Raw genomic sequence first — 16,602 nt, forward strand, 5'->3', positions numbered from 1 at the left:
AGAGCTAATGTTGCGGTAATTTGTCCTATGTTATCTAAACAAAGTATTAATAAACTGATTATGTATATTGATGATGTACTTATACTGTTTTGTAAAATTAAATTTATACTACAGGAACAGTCGGTATCCATTTATTTATTATTTATAGGAGGTATACACAATATTATAACGGCCTTGTACAATTTTAAATACCTCTCATTTTCCAATATTGAGTCTACCTTCATTTTGCTTCTTTCTTGAAACGTTTCGTTTAACGATATAATTTTTTTTATGAACGTAGTCAAGTGGATTCTCACCTTTAAATTTTTCCTTTTTGAAATAATTTCACACACAAATACAATCTAACTAGTACAATGTTAGCCAAATATTCAATGAACTTTTTCGTAAATCTACATAATTTAATTAATTAATAACGATAGGGTAAAATGAAACGTACTGAATTTGACAAATTATTCTCTAACCTTGGCCGCTGCGCAGCGCAACACGGAGTTGAAGTGAGATTAATATTATTTTCTGTGAGCTACATAGTGGTACATACATAGCCTCTGCATAATATACTTCACTGTGTGTACGTAGGATTTTTAGATAACAGTAGTGTAGGTCGAAATTAGTGAACGTGGGGCGCAAAAATGCCTCTTTTCGGTAAAAAAGATTTCGGAAGGAAATCTAAAAAAGATGGAAAAGACTCTGAAAAACAACCGTCTATTGAAGACAAATACATTGTAAAGGACCTTTTGGGTACGGGGGCCTTTTCTGAGGTGCGTTTGATAGAGAGCAAAGAAAGCGGCCAGCTGTTTGCTTGCAAAATCATTGATAAAAAAGCCCTTAAAGGTAAAGAAGATTCCCTTGAAAATGAAATTAGGGTATTAAAGCGATTTAGTGAACAAGGTAAGGGTGAAGGTGGGGAAAAGAAAGTTTTTTCTCATCCGAATATAGTACAGCTACTCGAAACATACGAGGACAAAAATAAAGTTTACCTTGTCATGGAGCTAGTAACAGGTGGTGAATTATTTGATAGAATTGTTGAAAAGGGTTCCTATACTGAAAAAGATGCGTCCAATTTGATTAGACAGGTGTTGGAAGCTGTTGATTATATGCATTCTCAGGGAGTTGTGCACAGAGATTTGAAGCCTGAAAATCTTCTTTACTACAGCACTGAGGAAGACAGTAAGATAATGATTAGTGATTTTGGGTTATCTAAGATTGAGGATTCTGGCATAATGGCCACAGCATGTGGTACACCAGGCTATGTAGCACCTGAAGTATTGGCACAGAAGCCATATGGTAAGGCTGTTGATGTCTGGAGTATAGGAGTCATATCATACATTTTGCTGTGTGGATATCCTCCATTTTATGACGAGAATGATGCAAACTTATTTGCCCAGATTCTAAAAGGCGATTTTGAATTTGATTCTCCTTATTGGGATGATATAAGCGATTCAGCTAAAGATTTTATCCGACATCTTATGTGTGTTGATGTAGAAAAGAGATACACTTGCAAGTAAGTTTAATATATAAAAATATGGGAATAGTAGTTTGAAAAGTTACAAACTATTGCATCACTTAAAATCTATTTTTGGTCTAATTAGAAATGCCCTTAATGTATAAGATTATTTTTTTTATGTTAAAACAATTAACAAATATGATAATGTTGACTGGTATTTGTTTTCTTGTATAACATAATGTCATACCTAAACTATTTTGATTTTTGTAAATAAAATTAAACAAAAACATGTTTTAAAATATATTACTTGTAATATTGCTTAAATCCATATTGGCATTCCATTTAGACATTTCAATTCAGTGGAATACTTGACTATTTGTTATACTCTAACTAAACACTGTATTAACACATAAATGTCCATTTTGTACAGGCAAGCCTTGGCTCATCCATGGATTTCTGGTAATGCTGCTAGCAATAAGAACATTCACGGTACAGTTTCGGAACAACTGAAGAAGAACTTTGCAAAGTCCCGCTGGAAACAAGCCTACCATGCTACAACAGTCATTAGACAGATGCAGAAGATGATTTTGAACAGCAGTGGTTCAAGTCGTTCTGCCAGTCAATCTCAGCCAAAACAATAGTTGTTTTGGGTTCGATGCCCACCTATAAATTGCCATGTTACAACGCTGCTTATGATATGTACTTAATAGTAAGTTTGCTACGCCTCAATTGGGATACTATTTGTCTAACAACCTTTAAATACCTTGTGTGATATCTACTTTTGCAAATCAGCACTTGTTTAAAATTATTTGAGTTCAATGCCAAAGCACATTTATTGTCACCACTTTATAAACTGTGTTACTACTCGATAACATATAACTAGGTACTTTTAAGTGTGCAGTTAATTCAGTATCTTACAGAAGGAAAATTAATGATTTGTACAAGACATTATGTCTAGTCAGTTAGATATGCTTACACAAAAGGGAAGATGTTTACATTTTATTATGTTATGAAGCTCATTTACAAACTAGCTATTACACAGTTATAGTTACATACATATATATTATATTTCAATTATAGCTTTGAACCACTGTTTAAAGTATATATATAGTTCTTTAATAATGTTGCACTTGGAATCTCAAAAATAATCTGAATGACAATTTGTCACTCCAAAACTTTTCATGACAATTCAAAGTGATAATTTAAATTTACATTATGACCATTTGACTGTTGATAAGAATATATTTGTTCTTTAAAAATTATTCTTATTCAATTAAAAATAATTAGATAGGGCAAAAAGTTCTTAAAGTTACTAAATAAAAGCTGTTACTTAGCTATAGTGATAACAATCACTCTTAGAATAGGCCTGTTAAAATTGATAAAAAACCTTAACTTAATCTCCCAAATAAAAATATGAGATTTTGCTTGTAGAAATTTCTTGACAAAATTATGTAGGTACCTAAATAATTTATATACCTTGAATTTTAAGATGATCTGAAATAATTAACACTTTGTAGAAATCTTTGGATAATTGTTGAAAAAAATGCACTTGCATATTATCTTATTACATTAAAATTTAATCCTTGAAGTAGTTGTTCAAAACTTTGTTAATGACATATTTAGCCTAGTGTAAGTTTCTTGCTAAATTTTAAAATAAGTCCATAGTAATTAATCCACCAACTTCAATAATAGTACTGATGATAATAATATTGTATGTATTTGCCTTTTCTACTATTAATTTTAATGATTATAGTGCCACCCTTATCTGCATGGTGGTGTAATTGACTTGGAAATCTTGCATATATCATTTGTTGTAATAACTTCGTAGCCTTGTTGTTTTATAGTGGTACCACATTACTGATGCTACTTTTACTGGATTCTCTCATTACTTCTTAAACATTATAGCTTGCCCTCCTTGTTTAACTAAGAAAGAGATCTGCTCTATATGCAAGACTGAAAGTGTTGGGAAGAGAAAGTATACTAGACACACGTTTGGCCTATTAAAGGTTTAGTGTTGATTCATATAATGAAATATATTTGTGTATTGTTAAAAAAATGAGAAAATTTAGATCTTTACTGTCTCAAGTGAAACTGACCCCTGGATGTATTTCTATAATTCTGAATCTCTAATAGTCTCTCTATATTTTTTTCCATTCCGTTTGGAATTTTCTATTCCTATGAACTGACTTACTTTAGATACGATTTTTAATTGTCAGATAAAAGTTATAAATAGGATAAAATATAACAAAAACATTTGAAATGCTGATTTATTTAATTTTATATAGGATCTACTTATATTTATGTCTTGGGATAACTTTTAACTGTTGATTGAAAAATCAGCTCTTTATTCTTCTCCTAACATTCCATTATTGAAGTATTGAACCTACATAAAAATTAAACTTATGCAGATCATTACTCATATTTTTTGTTAACATTAACAATTATAATTGACCTTTTTTGAAAATTTGAATTGATTTTAAACATTCCATCTAGAATGTAAGCGTAGGTTCTATACTTTAAGCTGTAATTTCTGATAAATAGACATACTGTTGTATCCTTGAAATAATTATCAATTTCAGTTCCGTCCATTTTTTGTTTGTTTTAAATGAATAGCCCCAGTTCATGCAGATGTTATGCTGCAAGTATTTCAAACATCATTATGTACTTAATGAAAGGGAATTCAAAGTTACTAATATCATGAAATTTCTGGCTTTGAACATTGTATCATAACTACTTTTCCTCTAAATATCACTCATGAGAGTGAAGGTATGTGTAGGATTTAATTTATGTCTTATTAAATGCTTTGTGAAACATAATATTGATCGCCATAATAAAATAAATATATTGCTTTATTAATAAGTATTGCACTGCTTAAGTCTTAATATTTTAAGTAGTTTTGAATAAGACGCGCCTGCCTTAATAACTTGTGTAACTATAGTGGTTCTGTCTTCTCCATGTCGTAGTTACTGTAATTATAAGATCAATGTTTAGCTTTTATAGATATCACTGATTAATGCATTGTCTAATATCAATTATGGGATCTATTCTATTATGAGTTGAAAACATATTTAAAAATATTTTGATAGTATTTGTTCAACGCAACTTAAAGATCAGTAATGATTTCAAAAACGAATTTAAAAGTGCCATCAATGTTAATTTTAACTCAAGTTTGTCTGGTTCCATCGTTATAAAAGTTATCGCACAATACCTACTAACAAACAGATTTAATGTACCAACCTAAAACATATTTTTTTAACAATTGTGGCAATAGATTGTTTTTCAATAGGTTATCATCTGTTGCCGATGTTTGTTTTCATTGTTAGCACAAAACATTAGCGGAAGATTTAAATATACGAAGGAGGCTTTGGTCAGTTATTTCTTGTTAGAGATAAATAATTTTGCTCTCTAAAAACTATCTTGGTGAACGTTGTATAGTTGTGTTTCGCTGTGCCAAAAATCATATCGTACTCGGTGATAATTATATAAAATATATTACACGTTTTAGAATATTGTTCAATACATAAAAAAAACTAATATTTCTCTTTCAATTTTAATTCGGTTGTTTCAGAAGTACCTACTAATTACTTACCAAGATGTTCCTTATTCATACCTATTTGTTTATTAATATACTTAATATACATAAATAAAATGAGATTAACTCATAAGAAGCTATTTTTCGAGGGCTATTGAGTATGTTTCAAATATGTACTTTTTTTAGTTTTTACTGTTAAGCACAATAGTGTAGGGGATGGGATATAAAATCAACAAGTTTATTTTTATTGCAATATTGTATGTTTTGTTTTTTGTTTTCTTGAACTTTGTCATGTAGTTTATTCTCTTTACAAAATGTATGGTCTAAAGATCTGAATAGTAATGAGGAAACTATCTTGTGATTTAGATTTTATACTTCTTGTTTAAAACAATCAAAATTTATTAGTAGTCTATTAGATGTTAGCTATATTTTCAATGTCATTGTAAATAAAAAGCCAACTTGTTGAGAATTACTTTTCATTGTCTAACAACCCAATTACGATTAAATAGTGCATATTATTATAATTTATTTCACTTAATATATTTTACATTGGAATTACATCAGGAATGTTCATTGAATCTCTTCTCCGAGTAGCGACAACTGTTTTAAAAATTGGGACCCGTTTGGCAAAGTTGTAGCACCATAAATCAGTTTTCTAGGTATGCCATTTGCTGCTTGTTGCTGTAAAAGAGAACAGTATTATTTCATATTAAAATTCTTAACAAACTTATCCTTAACTACCAATGACTAATTTCTTGCTTCATTAGTTATGGAAATATTATAAGTTTTTTTCCTACCTAAGCTGATGGTCTAGAGAGATCATGTCAGCGTAACCTTAACTAGTAGGTGAGCTCACGGGGCTCAAACCTGATGACATTGCTAACACGAACCCTAGAAAGACCCGTGCTTCGCAGAATCTACCACCGGATCGGAAACACGAAAACTCAGTGGGCTGTGTCTGTTAATTTACTGGCCGAGCCCTTCGTCGCAAGCGACAGGTTCGACGAGAACCAGTGCTTGGGGTACCTAAAAGCACCGTTAGTGGATCGGGAGGATCCGAAATGAAGTGTTTTGGGCGACGTCGACTGTTTACCATTTGATCCGCAGGATCGGCTATGTAGTTTTCGGCGGTCACGATGAGAGGATTCTCATTGTCGAAGGGGGCATCAGTCTATCACATTTCTTAGTTACACGGTTGTGTTGAATCTAGCGAAACATAACATGCCCTTCATTCTCTTGATACGGAAAATTCCATTTTACCAACAGATTTTAGTGAATGACGTCTCACTGTAAATTAAAGAGTGTCTCTTTTCATTTGTATATTGAAAGTCTTTGGGTAGGTTACTAAAATCAAATTAGTCTACAAATCAAGCTCCATTTATTGAAAGGTTCCTATTGAGTGTTGAGAGGTTGAACTATCACAATATAGTTTTGGAGCGTACAAGGAAAGAAGTCTTTAAAAGTTAATCACGCCTTCACCATTGCAAAAAAAAAAGACTGGTAGCGGTATTGCCGCTGTGGTATCTATGCTTATCACTCGTCTATTACGTAACGTTGAAGGCTTAAAGACGCAAACAGCTACGTTCGTGAGCACTTTTTTAACGTCAATCCACAAATGGTACGGTTATACTTGTATGTAGGTACATTTGTTTCTATCACGGATTTTTTAATATGGTTCTTTTTTTGTAAAGCAAATTATTATAAGGCGATGGCTTCAGGTACTTCATATAATTTATTGTTTTTTTCAACTCTGCTGCGTTTGATTCTATAAATAGACTTGATAATTGCGGGTCGCATAGAGAGTAAGCGCGCTGTGGGACAGAACACCAGCCTGATGGTCAGATCTAGTAAGGGAAGCAATTGGTGGTAGTCAGTACCGTGCGCTCCGTGCCACTCATGATCGAACATTGTGGAGAAACATCACATGTGGTCGCGATCTTCAGCAGTGAGGGAATGACATAGAAGAAGATAACCAGTGACAGTACGTCTGTGCAATAAAGCTATCCTATAAAGTCAATGATTATCTAGAAGATTGCACAAAGTGGGAATGAGTTGCTCGCTCCGGGCATTTCAATATTGCAATAATTGTTACCTTATAATACTCATTGTAAAACTTAATATTTAAAAAAATAATCTAATATTAAAAAAAAAAAGACGTGCCCACTGAGTTTCTTGCCAGTTCTTCTCAGGACGGAGGCTAGTTTTTGTGAATTGGCGGTAGTTCTTTTTGACGTTCAACAAGTAAGTATGTACTTTCATTAATGTTGAATAATTTTTTTTGATTTAATTTGACATTATATCAGTATTTGCGCAACAAAACCTTAGCGAAGTCGATCAGGTTGTGGTATTCGATGTAATTCCCGCCGCCGACGAGGAAGACCACAGCGTCGGTGGGCGGCTGTTGTCGTGCGGAGCGCGCGCGACCGGCCGAGTCCGTGCGCGCCGCGCGGGGGTCCAGCCACGTGAGCTCGGCGGCGCTCTCGCTGCCACTCAGAGCGCTCTCCACTATGCGGCTCACGGGAAGTTTCTGCATTCATTCGTTACATTTGAATATGCATTTATTACTGGTGGTAGGACCTCTTGTGAGTCCGCGCGGGTGGGTACCACCACCCTGACTTTTTATGCCGTGAAGCAGTAATGCGTTTCGGTTTGAAGGGTGGGGCAGCCGTTGTAACTATACTTGAGACCTTAGAACTTATATCTCAAGGTGGGTGGCGCATTTACGTTGTGGATGTCTATAAGCTCCAGTAACCACTTAACACCAGGTGGGCTGTAAGCTCGTTCACACATCGAAGCATCGAAGCATGATAGATCTATGCGTGTAGAATTTCAAACACGAGGTCCACCATTCTGAGTATTCACTAAACAGTTTTCAGCTGTTTTCAAAAGCTCTGACTTGAGGTTACTTAATTTTAGATTTTTCTTAATTTATTGCAAAGAATTTTTGCTACACCCTGTATAGTACTCACGTGTTTTTTGACAACTAAATTTTTGACGCCCTCCATTACAAAGGATGAGCCTTGGGATACAAGTTTAGAGAACATGGATACTGTTTTGGTGCCGCCGCCTTCGTACTGATTTGACATTTTTGTGAAACCCCTGTAAAAGTATTATAATAAATAATAATAAATAAATAAATATTTACTAACAATCACGCCACGTTAACTGGTCCCGTGATAAGTTCGTACAGATCTTGTGTTACAGGTACCAGATAGCGGATATAAATGTAAGATTTTTATTATAAACATACATATATTTAATATACATCCATAACCCCGCAAAAGACATTTATATTTATCATACAAATATCATCCCTTGGCGGGATTCGAACCCGCGACCCCCTTGTGTAGTGACCATGTCACTTAACACTACACCAGACGGCCGTTTAAATTATAAGTATATCTACAGTAGAAAAATTACAGCAGTGTGTTTTTTTGAAAATATATACTAGATAACGCCGGTCAGGTGTCCCAGAATTTTAAGGCTTCAACGTTTCAACCAAAAATGTTTGTATATTTTATTAAATATTCCATATAATAAGAAAGTTAGGATAATGGGAAATATTCTACAAATACAGTCTGAACACAACCGAATTTTGAATGATTTTATACACTTGAAAATTTTTTACAAGCTTAATCCAACGAGGATGAATGTGTTAAAGTATTATGAGCAAGACATAAGCTGCAGTAGAAGTATTTTCAGATTTTAAAATAACGCTGGAAGCGGAAAATCTAGGATAAAACATTTGTGCCTAAAAGACGTTTAGTGCATAGTTAAGTAGCCTGGATTATATAAGCAAAAAATTCATCGCCGGTCATGAAGGGCTCGATAGACGAAGGGCTCTGCAAGTAAATTAACCCACAGACAGCCCACTGAGTTTCTCGCCGGATCTTCTCAGTGGGTCGCGTTTCCGATCCGGTGGTGGATTCTGCGAAGCACGGCTCTTGTTAGGACTAGTGTTAGCAACATTGTCAGGTTTGAGCCTCGTGACTTCACTTACTAGTTAAGGCTACGCTGAAATGGTCTCTCCAGACCAACAGCTTAGAGGGGAAAAAAATTTTTTGTAGACTTACTTCCACCGTTTCATGTAAGATAGGGCTTTGACATCGCAGTTGGCCGCCACTAGAGCTCCTTCAAACTTTTCATATTCATCGTCAGTGAATTGCGACGTGCACAGATAGTAAATAATGAACAGCCTCATTTTGTCCTCGGGTGTACCCGCACTGGGATCAGTTATAAGATCCATAACCGCTTTGGTTTCCACGGCGGTGCTTTTACTCATTATTTTTTCCTCTAATTCGAAAAATGAATCTAGTCTTCTGGACTTAATGGCATTAAGAATTGCTGTAAGAATATTGGAGAAATAATATTGAACAGTTTATTTTGTGTCAAATCAATCAGAATTTCTTTGAGATAACGAATCTGTTTACCTGTGGCGATAGTAGTGTGCATATCAATCAGCCGTTTCTTTTCCATGAGTTGAGGTAATGAGTTCACCGCGTTGGTAAGCCGTTGAGTATTGTCACTGACCATGCTCAGGGCCAAGTCACTTTCTGCATCGAGACCCATAGAGCTCTTCAGTTTCTTTACTTCGGCTTCTGAACTCCTTTGGAATTATTGGTTAATTTAATTGGTTTATTCCCATATTTTATTACATGGTATATTAAAATGTAATTTTTTTATTGCTTAGTTAGGTGGACATACTCACGGCCCACCTGGTGTTACTGAAGGTTACTGAAGCCCATAGACATCTACAACGTGAATGCCGCCACCCACCTTGAGACATGAGTTGTAAGGGTCTCAGTATAGTTACAACGGTTGCCTCACCCTTCAAACCGAAACGCATTACTGCTTCACGGCAGAAATCAGTATAGTTACAACGGCTGCCCCACCTTTCAAACCGAAACGCAATACTGCTTCACGGCAGAAATAGGCAGGGTGGTGGTAATTACCCGTGCGGACCCACAAGAAGTCCTATCACCAGTTTCGTCAATGCTATATTTCCATCCATCAACTGAAGTTAAACACCAGCTACGATCAATTTATTAGGTCGGCTCTAGTACACCCGATCCCTAAAAAAGGCGATCGCTCAGATCCGTCCAACTACAGGCCTATCGCTATCACCTCCTTACTCTCCAAAATTATGGAATCCATAATCAACCGCCAGCTCATGGGCTACCTGGAAGAGCACCAGCTGATCAGCGACCGCCAATATGGCTTCCGCAAAGGCCGATCAGCTGGTGATCTTTTGGCTTTACTAACTCACCGTTGGGCGCAGGCGGTTGAGAGTAGGGGTGAGGCACTAGGCGTTAGTTTGGACATTGCGAAAGCCTTCGATCGGGTTTGGCATAAAGCCCTACTATCGAAGCTTCCTTCCTATGGGCTTCCTGAGAGACTTTGTAGGTGGATCGGCAGTTTCCTTGCGGAACGGAGAGTTAAAGTCGTCGTAGACGGCTCATGCTCGGACCCCCGGACCGTAAATGCTGGTGTTCCCCAAGGCTGCGTGTTATCCCCGACATTGTTCATTCTGCATATCAATGATTTATTGCATACCAGTGGCATTCATTGCTATGCGGATGACAGTACCGTGGATGCACTGTATTTCGGCCGCAGCAATATCTCTCGGGATCACGTCGATGAGTGTCGGAACAAACTTGTGTCTGAAATCGAATCATCCCTTATGAAGATTTCCGATTGGGGGGGACTAAATCTAGTCCAGTTTAACCCTTCTAAGACTCAAGTTTGCGCGTTTACCGCTAAAAAAGCCCCCTTTGTCGCATCGCCACTCTTCGGAAACACTCACCTTTGTGCCAAGCCGAACATGGGGATTCTGGGCGTAGACATTTCGAGTGTTGTCCAGTTTGGCGGTCATTTGGAGAGCAAGGCTAAAATGGCCTCCAAAAAACTCGGAGTACTCAACAGGGCCAAACAGTACTTCAAGCCGGCTCACCGCCTTAAGCTGTATAAGGCGCAGGTGAGGCCTCACATGGAGTATTGTTGCCACCTTTGGGCCGGGGCTCCGGGTTATCAGCTATCTCCATTTGACAGAATCCAACGTAGGGCATCTCGGATTGTCGACGATCCTGAACTTGCCGATCGGCTAGATCCTTTGGCACTGCGTAGGGATCTATCTTCCCTATGCATACTTTACAGAATCTACAATGGGGAGTGTTCCGAGGAGTTGTTCAATTTAATAGAAGCCGCTGATTTTCGCAACCGATCGTCTCGCCGGAACTATCATCCGCACCATCTGGATGGTTGGCGTTCCACTACAATGCGTTTTAAAAACAGTTTTCTGCCACGCACAGTAAATCTCTGGAATTCGTTGCCATCAGCGGTCTTCCCCAACAACTGCGACATTGGGTTATTTAAGAAAAGAGCATATTCTTATCTGAAGGGTAGGCAACGCACTGGCGCAAATGCTGGTGACCGTGGGCGGCGGTGAATCACTTACCATCAGGTGACCCGTCTTGCTCGTTTGCCTCTTAGTTGTTATAAAAAAAAAAAAAAAAAAAAAGGTGAAGTGGAAAGTTATTAGGGTTAAACTATTAGTCAATAATTTGTACCTGTATTTATCTAAATCCTCTTGTATAGCCTCAGCAACAGTTGGAAAGGGGCTACCTTTGTGCTCTGACCATAATGGATCTTTCGAATCAAGGTCACATATCCTCGTGTTTGATTTCTGAATCGGTACTGTAGCATTTGTGTTTTCTGGGACAACTGCTCTGAATAACAAAATGAAAACTTAGTTTCCACTCAATTATTATCTTTAATTATAGTTAAGTGGAAGGAAGAAACCTGTATTATAATTATAATGAACACACTTAATTGAACACTTAATTGATTATTTTTGATAAAGAATAAAATAAAAAAGGGTACCTATTCAGTGATAAATCCAATACATCATGTGCAAGTGCTTGATAGGTCCATGTGTGATGGAGAGGTGTTGCCATGTCAATATTTCTATCCAGTAGAATCAACATGGGTCTCGTAAAACTGAATGCACCACCTTGTCCAGTGTTGCCATGGAAGAGATTGTTTCGGGCATCCCAAAGATTTTCTCTCAATTTTTTATCAAGCTTTTTAGCAACCATCTCAGCAGCATTACCTTTAGTACTTCGTATAAAAGGTACATTGCCTAAAATTTAAGTAAATTAACATTTGTCAGTTTTTTTATTGCTTAGAAGGGTGGACGTGCTCACGGCCCACCTGGTGTTAAGTGGTTACTGGAGCCCATAGACATCCACAACGTAAATGCGCCACCCACCTTGAGATACAAGTTCTAAGGTCTCAAGAATAGTTACAACGGCTGCCCCACCCTTCAAACCGAAACGCATTACTGCTTCACGGCAGAAATAGGCAGGGTGGTGGTACCCACCCGCGCGGACTCACAAGTGGTCCTACCACCAGTAATAATCAGTTTGGCAGAGCTGTCTACATAATTTTACAGTCTTCTTAGAATAAAAAAAATGTATTAAATTGATAAAAATTGTATAATTCATTTCCTAAAAACAATCATTCTACAATACAATGCTGAGTTCAAACTCATATTTGATATTGGGTCATAGCATTTATGTAGTAATGTCTGTGTGTCTCTTAATAATTTAGGTAACAGATATATCAGATATAACAGAGACATCAGTTCATTATCTCATAAACAGCTATAATAGTAAACAATATTATACCTACAGCTTACCCATTGTCACAAACACAGAGAACAGGCTTTCAACAATGTTGTCCATGATCACTTCCATTTCAGTGTCCTTAGTATCAGCTTTGTTTATTGCTGAAAGACAAAATAAGCAATTTAAAGTCGAAGAAAATAATACCACTATTTCCTATTACTCTGTACTGTTACTTCTGTTGCATTTCTGTCTGTTACTTCTACTTCTGTTGCAAAGCAGTCACATATCCCTGTCAGAAGAGTGGGTCTGCATTATACAATATAATTGAAACCTCGACTTTGAGAGCAGTTTTCTTTATGTTGTCAATGAGCTCCGGTAAGCACTTATCAGGTGGACCGTGAACTGGTTGGTAGCACTAAAGAAACAGTGCTTGCTGCTGACCAAATTTAGCTATGCCACTAGATCAGTCATAAAATTATTTTACTATTGTGGGAATAATGATGAAAGGGAAGATCTTTCATCAGGCTGGTGATATTACTCAGTAGACCGACGGTCTGAATGTTGTTGTTCGGTACTTGTATGCAAGCTTATCTTGAAAATGTCGTAAACGAGATTCAGGCATATATCAAATATCTTGTGTTGTATGATGGCTGCCTGCCACACTATTATTGATCATAATTAATTTACAGTACAGTGTTTGCCTCATTCGCGTTTTCACTATTCGCGGATCTAATCAGTGCATCGGTACATACACATTGATAAAAAGGATTCCATTATGAAGGTATCGAAACGAATATACTTTGTAAGCGCGTCGTTAAATGGGCTAAAGTAAAATAGACCTTATTACACCTCTACTGAAAGTATGATAATAAAATTAAATGATATCGTCGCTGTATTGGTTCCGCCTTTGACTAAAGCCGCTTTAGCCGCGGTCGACGTTTTTAAGAATGTAAGGAAACAGAATGAAATCAACCTTGTCATTCAATAGGTATTTTCTGTAATCCCAAATATGTAAGTTATTTATCATTCCATATTCACGGTTTCTTTATTGAGGCATGTTTACGGAACATATACCCCGCTTTTACCTTTTACTTTATAAATTGTAATAAAATAAAATTTATAATTTAGATTATATAATGAAGTCGTCGTGGCCTAAAGGATAAGACGTCCGGTGCATTCGTATCGAGCGATGCACCGGTGTTCGAATCCCGCTGGCGGGTACCAATTTTTCTAATGAAATACGTACTCAGCAAATGTTCACGATTGACTTCCACGGTGAAGGAATAACATCGTGCAATAAAAATCAAACCCGCAAAATTATAATTTGCGTAATTACTGGTGGTAGGACCTCTTGTGAGTCCGCACGGGTAGGTACCACCGCCCCGCCTATTTCTGCCGTGAAGCAGTAATGCGTTTCGGTTTGAAGAGTGGGGCAGCCGTTGTGACTATACTGAGACCTTAGAACTATATCTCAAGGTGTGTGGCGCATTTACGTTGTAGGTGTCTATGGGCTCCAGTAACCACTTAACACCAGGTGGGCTGTGAGCTCGTCCACGCATCTAAGCAATAAAAAAAAAAAAAAAAAAAAAAAAAAAAAAAAAAAAAAAAAAAAAAAAAAAAAAAAAAAAAAAAAAAAAAAAAAAAAAAAAAAAAAAAAAAAAAAAAAATTTAAAATTTAATTATCCAGGTTCAGGTTTAAATGTTTAGATGGACTTTATAGTGTTTTCGTGAATGATATTTGTACAGAGTCTGGTTAGTTATGATGCATAGTACTGTGCATTAGGTATGCTTCACAAAGAATTGATTTTAATGACGTTAAAGAAAAATTTGTAGAGAAGAGAAAAGTTTCTTGTATAACATGCACAGTATTGTCAACATGACGGGACAGAGCCATTCCCTATTTTTCATTTAATTTGTCTTTTTAACTGACTTCAAAAGGAGGTTCTCAATTCGACTGTATTTTTTTTTAATGTTTGTTACCTCTTAGCTTTGGACTGGGTGATTGATTTTGATGATTCTTTTTTTATTAAAAAGCTGACGCTTCCCGTGTGTTCCCATTTCAATTTAGTCCAGTTCTAATAATGGTATCCAGGAGAAAACCATATCAGTCTTAAATTTGCATTAAGTATGTGCGCGACAAATAGATGAATAACTTAATAACTCAATATCACACCAACTGATTTCGATGATTATTGTTTTTAGTGTATATTAATTTGTTTTGGAATATATTCTTTTGTCTATTGAAAGGCGGTTTTTGTTAAAGCATGTCTATTTACATTTAAGTGAATTTACAACATCACTAATAATTTACCCCATACTGTGAGTAGCCTACACAGAAAGTATAAATAATATTGTGAACAATCTTACCATAATATGACAATGAATCAGATTGCTGGTGCTTCATTATAAAAAGATCATCTTCCAAACAAATAAAGTTCAAATACTGATCGAAAACTTTATGTATATTGACAGCAGAATTTGACTGGATAGCTGATGCAGCTAAGTCTTCAAGTTTGTGTCTTGTGATTGGTGATATAAAGTTTAAATGGTATTGATCATAGATCCCATTATCGAGATCTTGGCAAATGCGATCCAGATTTTCATCAGAAGGAGAACAGAAATAAACAGCAGGTACTTCTGGTATCGAATCTCGATCTGAATGTAGTTGTCTGGAAATATATAGTTTACATTTAAAAATATTCTTAAGGGAGAAGAAATATCAAGTAATATAGAGTCAACAGCTTAAAAGTACTTTTAACCAGTACAGTCTCGCAATAATTTATTATATTTCTTCTGAATTTAGAAATTCTTTTACAAACTAAAACAAAAGCAGAGCTTATGATATTTAATACAAAAACATTTATATTATGTTTTACTAATGTCTTCTGGGTTTGAAAATAATCCAACACAATTAATTATAATCAGCTGAACTACAGGATCTAGTCTTAAGGAATCATAGGGATCATCTGTTGGCTACCATTACAATATAGATTTTATATACAAACATACAAAATTGGCAAACATTTATGTTTATATTACAATATCATATGTTTTTGATTGGCGTCCTTAGTTTATTACAATTTGGGCTTTGGTATAGCTCACTGCCAGTAAAAAGCATTTTAGTTTTAAAACATTGTTGCTTGAAATATTAAAGAGGCGGTTTTGGGACTGAATTACTGAGAAATGCAGAAATAATGCTAGAGGAACAGCTAACCATTGATTTCAAATACTTACAAATGAAGAGTCACTCCTAGTTCACGCAAATCTTTTACAGATACCAATGGTGAGATAATATCTTGTCCAACTCTATCATATATTAAGATTTTCCACGTCGGTTCATTGGCTATATTCTTTGTAAGCGGCTGATTTAAATTAAGCATCTGTTTCAAGGCATCTGTGAAAATATATAAACAAAATGAAATTGTACATAATTATTTTTTAAAACGACACTACTTAAGAATTCTCAGTTCGTACTAAGTTGGCGTTCTCTTAGCGTAGACATTTCTTATTTTTTACATATGAATTTTGTTTCATAAATTAGTATTTTTTTATTTTAGATTCTGAAAATAATCAATTATTCACGTAGCTGAAAACCTACAATTACAATCAACATGTTACTTTGACACATGTCACAATGACATTTCAGTTTACACGTCGCACATCCGTTCGGAATTTAGGCATTTCATACCTTTAGGGTAGTTACTAATAAAAAAAAAATTGGAACTACATATTTTCGCTACTTTGTTTATTAGTAGTTTATCGATTTTCGATTTATATGAATCCCAATTTTTTTTCGTCTTTTATTGATGCAATAAATCATAACAATATGTATTCAAAATTTATGGAAGCATTGCCAATGTGCTGTTCCGTCGAATAATCGTTCATAAATATCTAAGGACGTGATTTTCGTGACAGGAAATGATAATAAAATATTAATACTGATTTCCCAATTTCATTTGAGTTAAAATTTTGTACAGATAAAGGTACCAATTGTTTAAGTA

The 16,602-nt window shown here is 35.6% G+C and overlaps 2 protein-coding genes across 2 annotated transcripts; one reads left to right on the forward strand and one right to left on the reverse strand.

The window, feature by feature from the left end:
- Positions 1-442: 442 nt before the first annotated feature.
- On the forward strand, positions 443-5,445 carry LOC101744568 (calcium/calmodulin-dependent protein kinase type 1). The gene is made up of 2 exons (XM_004929443.5): positions 443-1,501; positions 1,875-5,445. Exons 1-2 carry the CDS (start codon positions 630-632, stop codon positions 2,083-2,085), a joined length of 1,083 nt encoding a protein of 360 aa, XP_004929500.1. The 5' UTR covers positions 443-629; the 3' UTR covers positions 2,086-5,445.
- LOC101744417 (protein sly1 homolog) lies at positions 5,436-16,249 on the reverse strand. The gene is made up of 11 exons (XM_004929442.4): positions 16,076-16,249; positions 15,836-15,995; positions 14,969-15,270; positions 12,673-12,762; positions 11,856-12,114; positions 11,543-11,701; positions 9,407-9,582; positions 9,050-9,320; positions 7,946-8,075; positions 7,297-7,503; positions 5,436-5,657 (listed from the first exon to the last, which is right to left on the reverse strand). The coding sequence occupies exons 1-11, from the start codon at positions 16,101-16,103 to the stop codon at positions 5,547-5,549; spliced, it is 1,893 nt and encodes a 630-aa protein (XP_004929499.2). The 5' UTR covers positions 16,104-16,249; the 3' UTR covers positions 5,436-5,546.
- Positions 16,250-16,602: the final 353 nt, after the last annotated feature.

This window comes from Bombyx mori, chromosome 12 (assembly GCF_030269925.1).
Source record: "Bombyx mori chromosome 12, ASM3026992v2".
NCBI lineage: Eukaryota > Metazoa > Arthropoda > Insecta > Lepidoptera > Bombycidae > Bombyx > Bombyx mori.

Bases quoted from the DNA above. Each gene is read 5' to 3' on its own strand.
- LOC101744417 (XM_004929442.4), bottom strand. From the start codon at position 16,103: ATGTCTACGCTAAGAGAACGCCAACTTA. The intron at 9,583-11,542 runs GTACAAATTATT...ATAATTCCAAAG, and splicing joins GAGGATTTAGATAAATACAG to GAGTTCAGAAGCCGAAGTAA. The intron at 5,658-7,296 runs GTTTTGTTGCGC...TCTCTTTTACAG, and splicing joins ACCTGATCGACTTCGCTAAG to CAACAAGCAGCAAATGGCAT.
- LOC101744568 (XM_004929443.5), top strand. From the start codon at position 630: ATGCCTCTTTTCGGTAAAAAAGATTTCGGAAGGAAATCTAAAAAAGAT. The intron at 1,502-1,874 runs GTAAGTTTAATA...CATTTTGTACAG, and splicing joins GAAAAGAGATACACTTGCAA to GCAAGCCTTGGCTCATCCAT.